A 12,636-nucleotide genomic window follows, 5' to 3' on the forward strand; every position below is an offset into this window, starting at 1 on the left:
GCTCTTAGCCGTCAGTAAAAGTCAATGACCTTTTCAAGAGAAATTTCTTTCACTGTAAAATAGTGCCTTCGTGAACGACTGACAGAACGTTTAATAACGCTTTTTCGAGTGCCCAACCTTTTTGTGCTTCCTGTGTTGTTGTGTATCCAGTGTGTACCGTCTGCGTTCTAGAGAGTAGTCTATTTCGGTTTGCGAGATCAGGGGGTTCAAGTAGCCTAACTCAAATAAACACACATCATGCAGTTGACATGTTCTCAAGCAAATGCGCACCTTGTAGCTCACATGTCTCTGAACCTGACTGAGATTTTGCCCGTTAACATACACTGATAACCTTTGTTGAGGCACCATTGGCGGGAAAATGTCAATTAAATCGTGTCAAATGAATCGTGTTTAAGTGGTAGGCCTACTCGTCTTTATATACTAGGGTTGGGGAGAACAATGACTGTTATTGTGTTGGCCATGAAGTAAAAATAGCCATGATATGAAGGAATTTGCATTTGCAAGTGTGTTTTATTATCTGAACAGTCTCTTCTGAATTGCTTTTTGTGGCGTATTACTTACTACTTTTCATTCAGCCCTAGGCATTTTTTTTATTTTTTATTTTTTATTTTAGATTATTTCTTTTCCTCTGTCATGGCTGCTACCTGTGTCCTCAGTTTGACCCCATTGTATTGTGTATGACTTGTAATCTGCATGAAAATCTACCCCCATTGCAGTGTAATGAACGATACGTCTACTGCTCTCACTAATATAGTTTAAATAATTCTTTGTTCACCAGCAGCTCCAATGCTTATGTTGGTGTAAATGCCAGTTCCATTGCATGTACACAGGCACACGTGCCTGCTGGTCATGAGCCAGAACTCATAAACCTAACAAGGACTCCTCAATTTAAGGTTGCTCAGAATAACAAAAGCACAGGCACCCTAAGCCCAGCGGAGTCTGCTGTTTGTTTGGGTTGGTGGGATGTGGAGTTCTTCTCTCTGTGCATCATGTTACCTCTTTAAGCTTCTCCAATCAGGTGGCAAAGGTAGAGAGACTGAGGGAATGAAGGAGAGGCATTGGGATAGAGTGGAAAGAATGAGAGGCGCAAAATGAGAGAGAGAGAGAAGGGGGGAGTGGAAAGAGAAGAGGGATGGACCTGAGCCTCATTTGCGTGGCTGTGAGCAGCTCAATCCTGGATTAGCTCACTGACTGAGACATTGAGTACCTGCCAAAAGCAAGGCCTCTGGCATACTCGTGTAACCTCACTAGAGAGGTGAGAAATATGGGTTTGTACAAAGACAAAATAAAGAAAAGAGAGAAGGAGATGAAGGGATGAACAAAACACAAGACGTGTGTGAGGGAGGAGAAAGCACATAGGGTGAACAGCACCTTGTTTCTGGAGTGGGTCGTGATTGATGACGCCATCAGAAGCACTAGCAACCTGGTTTCATTGGTGACTGGTGTTCAACACTTCATCCCAGTGTTCATCACAGAAAACATTCCCCAAACCTAGTAAACAAGTTGACCCGTGGAGTCTTCTAAACTGGATCCACCAACCAGATATTTCATTACTAGTGCACTTGTGGTGCAGGCTAGCTCTCGTCAGTTTAACGCTTCTGTGTGGCTGGCAGTATGTTGCAATGAGAATGCGTTGTAATGGTTGTTGCGTTGTTATTTGAAAGAACGCGTTTGTGGTGAGAATGGGGATTATTTATAGACTGCTGTGTGTGCTATAGACACTCTGGAGGTAAATTTCCAAGGAGGAATGTGCTGGTAGGTTATACTACAGGGTGTGTGTGCAGTGTTTCCCCTAGAATTTTTTCCAGCAGCGGTGCTGTTGATCGTAGGAAGCCCCCCCCCCCCCCCCCCAGATAAAAGAGAAACTTTTGAAAAAAATACTCCTTAAATTGTGACTTCTGGTGGATTTTGTGAAAGAAATGGACTGATTGAGTTACAAATTATGACATAACCATCAACACAAGCATGATTATTGCAGTACTTGAACAGGATTATTCATGTTTTTCTTTCACCTTTTTCATTTACATTATTAGTATTAGCCACTGTACAACTGTACACTGTAGGCCACTGTACAAACTATTACTATTTAGAATATACAGTGCTGTGCATAAGTTAAGACATTTATATATAATGTATTTATACGATACATGATGCATTAAAAATAATTGATGTCCTATTTCTTTTTTAATTAAGGCATTAAGACAAAAGGCAAAATATGTTTTTATTCCTCCCTTTAGTCAATTTCAGCATGGGTGTCTTAACTTTTGCACAGCACTGTATAAACTATATAGACTTCTCTTTCATGCCATTACACTGTATTGGTGCTGTGCAAGTCGAATTGAGTGCCTGTCACTTTAATGCCGTGACGGCCCGTCACGCTAGCTTGATTCTCACGGTTTTAAGCTATGTTGTTGTGCATGGTGCATAAGAATATGTGGTTGAAATTAATTATGTTTCCCATGTCATTTGGTAAAATAAATGGTCAAAAATTCTAAGAAAATTCACTTGGATTATAAGTGTCTTGTATTATATCTATAATTTTGATGAGCTCTACAGGAATTACAAACTATCTCCAGATGTAAATGCTTGCGTATCCTATTACTCAAATTCAATTAAACCCACCAATAGGCTAGCTAGACCTTAGTTTCACAGCCTAGGTATGTTAGCAACACAGGGCTTGAAAGCATTGCCTGTATCACAAACAAAAACGAAACAATGCGTGGATTTATCTGGGAATAGGCTACTGAAGGTAGGGGCGAGCTATCTCGCTGGCGTGTTTAATTTGGTTCCTTGGTTAACATAATGTAGGCTACGTTTTTTTGCACAAAATTGCATCTGCTAATAAACTTAAACATAAACACAAACAAGCATGATCTCCTGTGGAATCCCTGACTGCGCCTTCAACGTTAGCCTACTATTATTTGTTGACATGAAACCTGAACGAACGGCAGCTGTTCCTGAAGTTCACTTGCGTCTATTTTTTTTTTTTAATTAGGCAACTCTTTTTGCAGTGGCGCTTGAATTCCAGGAGCGGCGCTGCGCCGCTGATGAATACATTGTAGGGGAAACACTGGTGTGTGTGTGTGCACATGCGCATGTCCACTTGTGTGTGTAGACTGTAGAGGAGGGAATCTATTTCACAAATGATTACACCAACCCATTGACCTAAAGAAATATTGATAATATGAAGTGAAATAAGACAGATCCTTGTAAAAGTCGTTGTTGTGCTCTGTGTGTTGGCTTTAGATAGTCACCTGACCCAGGGGAGCTGAATTCTCTGGCTGCGTCAGGCACTCATGGGTCTCATCTCCTGCCTACATGTGCTCTAAGTGAGTTATAAAATTAGGTGGAGGTGGAGCTCATGTCTGGGGTTGGTTTGTCTGGGTTGTTTTTCTCTTTGTGTTGCTCATGCTCTGATAATGACGAGGCATTTCCCATGGCATCTACACCCAGCCTGTCTTGAATGGTTTTGCCCGGGATTACATTGATGTATTTTTTATGTTAACGTTCTTTTATGTACTTTTATTCTTACATTGAAATATATTAAGTAAGTAATTTTGTTTTAAAAGCAAACAAACACCGAACACAATATTCTTAGACCACAGACTCGAGGATTATGTTCCCTTGTGACTGGCCGTGGCCTAACTTTAACCCCGTCTCTCCCCTCTCCAGGTCCCTGAATGGTCCCCAGTGCACCCTGCTCGACTGCCCACCACGTGCCCATGGCGTCCAGCTGACCCCACCCCTGCAGGATGACGGTGCGAGAGCGTCTTCGGGAGAGCATCTCGGCTGCCTTCTACCGGCACGGCCTGCTCTGCGCCTCCTACCCCGTGCCCATCATCCTCTTCACGTCCGCGAGCATCCTCACCTGCTGGTGAGTGAGGGACCAGCCACTGGCTCTGGGCCTGGTTCTGAGGGACTGTGTGCACCTGTGTGGAGGAGGGGATTGGTCTGGATATTGGTGCCATTTTTCTATCTATTCACTGTCCAGTATTGGGTCACATTTCACAGGCCTTGTTATGGTGTATACTATTCAGTTGAACAAAGCAGTCTGATAAGGGAATTTTTCTGTTGTCAAAGTGACAGATCCTACACCAGTGTCTAATTACCCCAGGCCTGTATTCACAAAGCTTGTGGTTTTACCACTAAGAATACTCCTAAAACTCATAAAATGTTTTAACTAAGAGTTTTGTCTTAAAACCTATTCACAAAGCTGCTGAGACCAACTTTTAGCAAGGAAAAAGCCGTCTCCTTAGATGAGAGCGCCGTTGCTATGGTTACGTCAGTTCTCATGCACATGCTTGCTTGCAGTGACTTCAGTGATTGGCTGATGAGCGACAGAAGGACATAAGAAAGAAATAAACATTGACAATAATAAACAAATGAAATTTTGAAAAAAATTTTGATTCACATTAAAATATTACATTTAGTTTATGTTTCGACAATTAATGGTTTTGGTTGTTTCTGGTGGTGTTAAGCATCCCAGACAACGTTTAGCACAAATTCTTTGTGAGTTTCGCCAGTTGGGAGCTACATTTAGCCTCAAGAATCTTTGTGAATAACAGTTAGTTGTCATTGTCTTGGTTGCATTGGTCTCTTGAAATGAGTGAACAAACGAACATTTGAGACAACTTTTGAAACAAAGATAAAATATGTGCTGAAGCAATGCTAAGATAACAAAAGCAAATGACAAAATGGTAGGTTACATGACAGTTTAGCATTTATTGACGTCAAAGCAAATTTTGTTCAGGAAGTATTTTGGCTTCTTCATAAGCTACAAAAAAGGTCCCAAAATGTGTCTCTTTCCATACTGATGCTTGGAGGGGTCCCGCTGGAAGTGGTTTTAGCCGGAGAGTGAAGCACACAGAGTTACCCCCGTTGAACTGCAGACTCTGCTGGATTAGACGGAGCTGTGATCACAAATTGGGCAGATCTGGTCACTCCAGATTACATCAAAGGGCCGAAGCCTGGCGTTGGAGAGCTCACCAGTGCGATGACTGAAAAAGTGCTTTCTCAGAACTTTGTCTGGGTGCCAGAGAAACTCTGCGTTTTGTTAAGCCCCCGCCAGCTTTGAGTGAATCAAAAGTCCTGGAGCTCGCTTAAAGGACAGACCCCCAGGCGGAGAAAAAAAAGAAGCTGCCTGTGAGAAAGTGGCGCCCTGAGAAAAGGAACCAGCATCTGCTGAGCCTCTCCCAGGCTGTCAGAGCTACAAAACGGGCCTTTGTGGAGGTACAGTGACCTGAGTCAGCTTCAGGGAGCAGGGTGAGAAGGGGGAACAATTTGGCAATTTAGCCTGGCGCCCTGAGAAAGGCAGGCTCTGTGTTTTGTGCAGCCCCTGTACAGGAGAATTTCACTCGGCTGAGGAATGGCAGATTGTTCAGAGACGCCATTAAAACGTAGACGCGTCCCACGTGCACCCTCGCAGAATCAATTTTCCTATAACTCATCAACGTTCGGTTAATGTTTCAGGAGTGGTTATGAAGGTTGACATTGAGTCAGAAGCTGGAAAAGGTTTCCAGTACCCTGGAAATCCAGAGTTCTTGCGAGAGCACAATGGAATTGTCTCTGCGAGACTCTCTGGCAAAGAGCAATGATGCACGTTACTTTTACCCCAACATTCCGGGAAACCAGCTAAACTGATGAAGACAGCGCTGCAACGTTGGAGGACAGTACACATTGGTCGTAGTGTTATACGATTGTGTCGAAGTCCGAAATAATTCAGAGTAAACTTGGTCTAGTATTATCCAATTGCGTGCAGTGAGATTTTTAAATGCATGCTTGTTGCCGCACCTCGAGTTGGGCCATTACATTGTTCTTTGCCAGACTCTTAATCTTTCTAGATTATCAGGGTCTGGATTTTCCAGGCTAGGTTTCCAGTGCTTACATGTGTAAAAATTACTTTCTGAAGAAATGGATAGTTCAAGAGTGTGTTTCTTGCAGTTCCAGTTACTGTTTGGTTCTGTGCTGACTACGTCCTAAGCCTATTACACACTGGGCTTTTGCGCTGTTAAAGATAAAAGATGACCGTCAAACAGGATGTCGTACCCAAGTTCCAAGATCCACTTTGCGCTGTGGGGTTTGCAGTAAACAGGAGTCTGTTTTTGTATGTGAATATCTCAATCTGCACCCATCTGATCTCACAACACTGTTTTAGTTGGCTGGTAGTCAATGTCTACAAGATGCAGGATAAGCTATGTACTGTAATACAGTCAATCCCACCACTTGGCAATCCTGTAGTAAATGGAGAAGCCACCCCATGCCATTTCCAAACGTTGCGAAACGGCATCTATTTCAAAAAACACCTCAGTCTGGAATGTGAGGAATCGCACCACAGTCCCATTCCAGAGCATCCCTCCTCCCTGTAAACACCTGTTGAGAACGTGCAGTGCCCCTAAGTGTCTTCTCCCCCCACTAAACAGAATGCAGGTGAACAGCACGTGACCGCTCCAGGGTGTAGGCGTCAATCAGAAATCTTCCGTTCCATTTCTAGCGTTCCCCGTGGCAGCACGTGGGCCTTCAGTGCCGACCGTTAAAAAGAATGTGGTGGACGGTCCTGTCTTACTCACACACTCTCCCGCCCTCCTCAATCTCACCCCAGTTTCTCTCTCTCTCTCTTCCCTCTCTCCCACACACACACACACACACACACACCTGGGGTGAGAGGAGCTCAGAGGGGAAGGTGCAGTGGTTGCCGGCGGGCCCCTGTTTCGTAAGAGCCCTTTCTCAGGAGAGAGAGGGTGGGGGCAGGCAGGCAGGGTGCTGCTGCAGGCTGCTTATCTCAACACGGGGGCCATGAGAAATGATCTGTCCGTGCCCTCTTCCTCCTGCGCTGCCCTCTCGGAAACAAGCCCATGCTTTGTAATATTTCCCATTTCCTTGGAAATGACCCCGTGAAATAAAGCCTTGCTTCTTCTGTGCAGCGCCATCTCAACAGGGGGACTGTGGGTGTTTGTTTGTGGTGAGGGAGGGAAGGCTCTTGGGCAAGGCGTTGTGGTTGGCTACCCAAACATCATGCCTTTTCCATATGGGCTAGTGGTGCTATTTGAAAGTTTTGTGTGAATGCATGTCTCAGCTACTTCACATTTTACCCTCCTCCTTTTCTCATGCAGAAGGTATTTCTTAAGTGTGTGTGTGTGTGTGTGTGTGTGTGTGTGTATTCTACACAATGTAACTTTCCTAAAATGCCTCCTTTGTCAGTTACCCACTGCTGAAGCTGCCCCTGCCTGGCACAGGGCCTGAGAAGTTCACCACCGGCCTGCGAGACTACATCGTCCCCTCCCATGAGCCGCAGGGAGACTTGGGGGAGCGGCCAGAGTGGGTAAGAACTTTCTCACAGACGCCGGAGCACGCACGCACGCACGCGCAGACGCATACTGATGAAAGGCATGTTCACAAGCACACTTTCACACATGCAGCCACACCCAAATTTGCTTATGAATGAATGTGTATTTGAGTGCATAATGTGCACAGATATGGGCTTGCTGAAATACACCTATTCACATTCCATATCTCTCCTGAGAAGTCTTGTGTGGACAGTCCAGAATTGTTTTAAGCTTATTCAATGGAGTGATGTTCTTGCCGAAATCGAACGGAGCTTATAAACAGGACTTACAGGAAATATATGATCTTTACTGTACAGTTAGAAGTCTGTTTAGACTATTTCTTGTTTTGTGCTGTATGCAAAAATAATAAAAAAAACTTGCTTGAAGCATTTTCCTGTCAACACACCACATTCTTGTTCATTTATAGAAATGAAAGTTTCTTCAAGAATTTCCCAAAGGAACATTTCTTGAACTCCATTTTCAGGCCTGGTTATGGTGTTTCCTGACTAATGCATCCGTCTCCTCACTCTCTGCTATCTGTCTCTGTGGCTGTGGTTAGTATCGAGGGCCTCCCGTGGCCTACATCCAGCAGGTCCTGGTCAAGGCTGCCGTTTCCCCCTGGGACAACACCCTAGTGCCGGTGGACGTGTTCCGCTCCCCCCTGGGCCGTGTGTTCAGCCTGCTGGAGGAGATCCGGAACCATGTGTACTCCGACAGGTGAGCTGGCCTCTCATCCCAGGCTCCACGCTACGGCTCCGTTAGCTGGACGTGCACATGTGGTCATGCTCTCGCTCTCATTTTACATTTGAACAATGAGGTTTTCCATTTCAGTCTTTGTGCTAGTTTTGCATGAGTGTTCTTTTTTTTTTCTAGTCTCATGCTTTCTCTTCATCTCTCCCTGGCTGTCTCTATCCCTCTATCCTTCACAGCTCGGGTGTCCGCAGCCTTGAGGTGCTTTGTCTGCAGGTGACGGACCTGTTGCCAGGGTTACGACGCATGCGGGCAGTCCTGCCTGAACACGGCTGCCTGTTGGTCTCCCCTGGCAACTATTGGCAGAACCAGCAGGATTTATTTGACTCGGACCCTGACCTCCTGAAGACTGTCCAAAAGCATGAACCCAAAGTCCTCCACACCTCTGCTACCCTGAGAGGTGAGAGAGAGTGAGAGAGTGAGAGAGAGGGAGAGAGGTAAATATGCAGTTTATTGTAAAGAACACAAGATCATTAAGAGATTACAAATGTGATCATAACATATTATGATCTAAATAGCTCATAGGATGGGAGGGTGGGTCTGAGAGGGGACTAATCGGTCATCTGGATGAACACATGTGAGAGGGGGATCTCTGTGCAAAGGTCCTGGGTGTTCATTTGGTGGCAATTATGCCAAAAGGGCTGCCACTTGGAAAGTTTGTGATGGTCTTGGACATTTGCCTTGTCTGTTGTGTGTAGGTCTATATTTGCAAATTATTTTGTGCACCCTGAAGAGACCGTGTTCTTCTCTGATTTCACTTGAACACCAGTAGTACTACACAAATACCTTTAAAGCAGAGGGTATCTTTCCATCAAATGCATTGTTTAACTTCATACAAAGAACTTTTATCTGGTTTAATGGAGTTCAGATTATGATCATTAAGGGAGCCAAATCCATTGGCCTTTGATCCTGCCCCCAGCGGTGATGGTCATTAGGAAATGACCTTAACTTGGCTTATTATACGGCTCTTCACAATGCTAGTAGAACGCTCCATTGACTTGAATGGGATTTCCCAACGTTCTACGGTAAAAATGTTCTTGTAATTACTGCTGCAAACATATAATTACCGCTGTCAATGACAACGGGTTTTGTGCTGCTGATTTAAAGGAGAATTCCGGTGTGATATTGACCTAAAGTGTGTTGAAACATGATACCGAGTATGAACGTATGTCTCATAGCCCATCTCGGCTTGTCCCCTGCACTCGAAAATCTGGCGCTAGTTAGCCGATGCTACCAACAGCTTTTTCAATGGTGGTGCTTTGGCATCGGGCTAGCCATGCAAATAAATCACTGTTTTACACCATTTACGAGGCTCAATGTATCTCCACACTTCATTGGTAGACTTCCGAGGGCCCTGACATTTAAAACGAGACATTGAGAACTTTGAAAAAGCACTGGTAGTTTACTTACAAGATTCAAAATATAATTCAGTGGAAATGCATGGATTCCAGTTTCTTCCAGTAGCAGCAACTGGAATCCATGCATTTCCACGGAATTATTTTTGGAATCTGATCCCTTATCATACCTGTTTATTCTTACTCTTCGCTCGACTTATCGTGACTAAATTCAAGATGGCTGCAAACGCTAAACATGAAGATACTGTCTGTATAAATCGTCTTGTAAGTAAACTACCAGTGCTTTTTCAAAGTTCTCAATGTCTCGTTTTAAATGTATTTATTTGCATGGCTAGCCCGATGCCAAAGCACCACCATTGAAAAAGCTGTTGGTAGCATCGGCTAACTAGCGCCAGATTTTCGAGTGCAGGGGACAAGCCGAGATGGGCTATGAGACATACGTTCACACTCGGTATCATGTTTCAACACACTTTAGGTCAATATCACACCGGAATTCTCCTTTAAGTTTTTCCATATCTCTCCGCAAATAGTCCGTTCACTTCTTGCATTGGAACTTCATTCAAAAGGTAAAGCAGACGGTTGATCAGCTGTGTTCTAAAGAATGTTTGATCCAAGTTCAGCGTGTGTTGCGAACTATGTTTCTCAGCAGTTTATTTTTACGTTTTGGCAAGTAGCCATATAATAAGCAGGATAATGTATAGAACGCGGTCATTATTGGGAAAATAAGTCCCTTCAGGGCGAAGCAAGACCCCTCCGCGTCCGGTTCACCCTGTCGGGACTTATTTTCCCAATAATGACCGGCGTTCTATACATTATCCCTTACATGTCCAGCACACATGCTGTTTTACGTCTGTTGCTCTGTTTGTGGGGATGCTAACAGAGCTTTCTCTCTGTTCTTAGACCTGCTGTTCGGCGTGCCAGGGAAGCACACGGGAGTCAGTCTGGACGGAAGGAAGCGTGCGGTCACCTACACCATCACCATAGCGCTCAGTCACTATGACGCCCGGTGAGTACACACCAGGAGACTCCATGAATGTTAACTTGTGTTGATGTATTTGTATGACCTTGAATTTGGGTTTTCCTTGGCGTGTGTGTGTGTGTGTGTGTGTGTGTGTGTGTGTGCTTGTTTGTTTTCACGACATGTTGTTGGGTTATAAATGTGCACGCTTAACTGTGCACCTTTGTAGACCTTTCCATTCCTTTGTTTAGTGTGTGTGTAGATGTTTATGGTGGATTCTGTTTATGTATGAGTGTGTGTTTCCTCTGACCATTTGCCTTGTTTATATTGTGTGTGTGTGAGAGCAGGTTCCTGAGTAGCCTCCGTGCCCGGCTGAAGCAGCTGCATCCTTCTGTGAACTGCAGCCTGCGTGATGACCACCTGCTGCACGTCCACTTCAAAGAGGAGATCGGCATCGCTGAGCTCATCCCACTGGTCACCACCTACATCATCCTCTTCGCCTACATCTACTTCTCCACCCGTACGTGTCTGTCTTACTATCTCTCTGACACACTCACACACACTCACACAGACACACACTCACACTCCCACTTAAACGTTCCACATACTCGACGCACCCGACCGGTAGCGCGACAATGTGACGTCACAGAAGCGCCGTAACCATTTATACTCGCGTCATTTTGACGTCACGGTGTTGCACTACCGGTCGGGTGCGTCGAGTATGTAGAAGCCCTTACACTCACACTCCCACTTCCTTTCCTCTAACTCCATCATACACATAGTCACCCTACCTCATGTCCATCATTCCTTATGACACGCTTGTTATTTCTCAGAACTTAATCCTCACATGCCTCCTTCGAGCTAATCTAAACATGTTGTTTCCAGAGAGTTCATGAATCAGGTGGTTTTTGCCGTTTCCTAAACAAACGTTTTGTTTATACAAACTTTTTTAACAAGCATTGAAGTTGGAGGTCATATATCAATGACCTGCCCCATTCTCTACCTCAGGGGTCGGCAACCTTTTTTGCCTGGAGAGCCACTTTTACCAATTTTTTTTTTTTTTTTTTTTTAATCTCAGAAGAGCCAGATAAAGACGGTTACAAAAAAAAGTTTGGATATTTAACGTACAGTTACTTTCATTCAACAGAGGATTTTTAAATACATTTTCTACTCTACAAAAGTAGGCCTAATGTGCAAGTAACTTGAAATGTAAAGTGGAATGACAGAAGTATAGGCCTTAGGCTTCCCATGTACTGTAGGCTAAACACCACCCCCTATTTTTCCAGTGTCCTTTGGTATGCAAAGTAACATCATAGTTAACAACACAACACTCAATTTTCGTTGACATGTCATTGGCGAAATTGAACATTAGGCATACCAGATATTAGATTTGGTGATGGCCTTGGAGTCTGGCTGGCTCATATTCAGTGAGGTGAAGTTTCATGCAAGAATTGAGGCTGTCACCATTTAAGGGCAACTCCACTCAAAACTGTCATATCCATAACAGCAACTAAATACCATGGGATTGTGTTGGCGTTATGGATGTGGCAGTTTTGCGCAAAATTGCCCTTAAACGTGAGCGCAGGTTTGTCTTTATATTTTTCATATGCGAGAGATTTCTCACATGCAAGTGGAACCGAACAGGTCTAACACAGCAATACTAACTCGTTGCAGTGTGCGATATATAACGGCCAGTTCATTTCGCGTTTTCAGAATCAGTCTAGATAGATAGCTAGGTATACATACATACACACACACACACACACACACACACACACACACACACACACACACACACACTTTATTGATCCCCAAGGGGAAATTCAGGGGTCTCAGTAGCATACAGACATCACACACAACATGCACTTACAGCAGAAATGGTAAACATATAACTAAACTCCACTGTACAATAAAGACAGTAGAAGATAAGAAAACTAAATACACTATATAAATTAAATTAAGAAAGTCCAATGTGCTTGAGGGTGATCAAGCATAAGACGCTTGTAGTGACAGGGCCGGGACTGGTGAGGTGCTAAAGGGAGTGAGTGTCATGGTGAAGGTGCAAACAGTAGTCCAACCATAGTCCTTAGTTATGTGTGCCTGGCAAGGTGCTCAAGAGAGTGAGTGTCATGGTGAAGGTGCAAAAAGTAGTCCAACATTAGTCCAACAGTGCAAGAGTAAATAAATAATAATAAGTAATAAATAATATGGACAAATAGGAGAGTAAAGTATAATGTAGACAAGGTAAAAT

The 12,636-nt window shown here is 44.1% G+C and overlaps 1 protein-coding gene across 1 annotated transcript in view; it reads left to right on the plus strand.

Annotated features, from left to right (window-relative positions):
- Positions 1-12,636, plus strand: part of LOC121720069 (SREBF chaperone) — a 31,269-nt gene that overhangs the window by 1,396 nt on the left and 17,237 nt on the right. The window contains 6 exon segments of the mRNA XM_042105902.1: positions 3,673-3,874; positions 7,198-7,318; positions 7,882-8,039; positions 8,252-8,472; positions 10,328-10,433; positions 10,733-10,905. Of these exon segments, the coding sequence (XP_041961836.1) occupies positions 3,753-3,874; positions 7,198-7,318; positions 7,882-8,039; positions 8,252-8,472; positions 10,328-10,433; positions 10,733-10,905 (901 nt within the window). The 5' untranslated portion in view covers positions 3,673-3,752.

The sequence above is a fragment of the Alosa sapidissima genome, chromosome 10, assembly GCF_018492685.1.
Source record: "Alosa sapidissima isolate fAloSap1 chromosome 10, fAloSap1.pri, whole genome shotgun sequence".
Classification (NCBI taxonomy): domain Eukaryota; kingdom Metazoa; phylum Chordata; class Actinopteri; order Clupeiformes; family Clupeidae; genus Alosa; species Alosa sapidissima.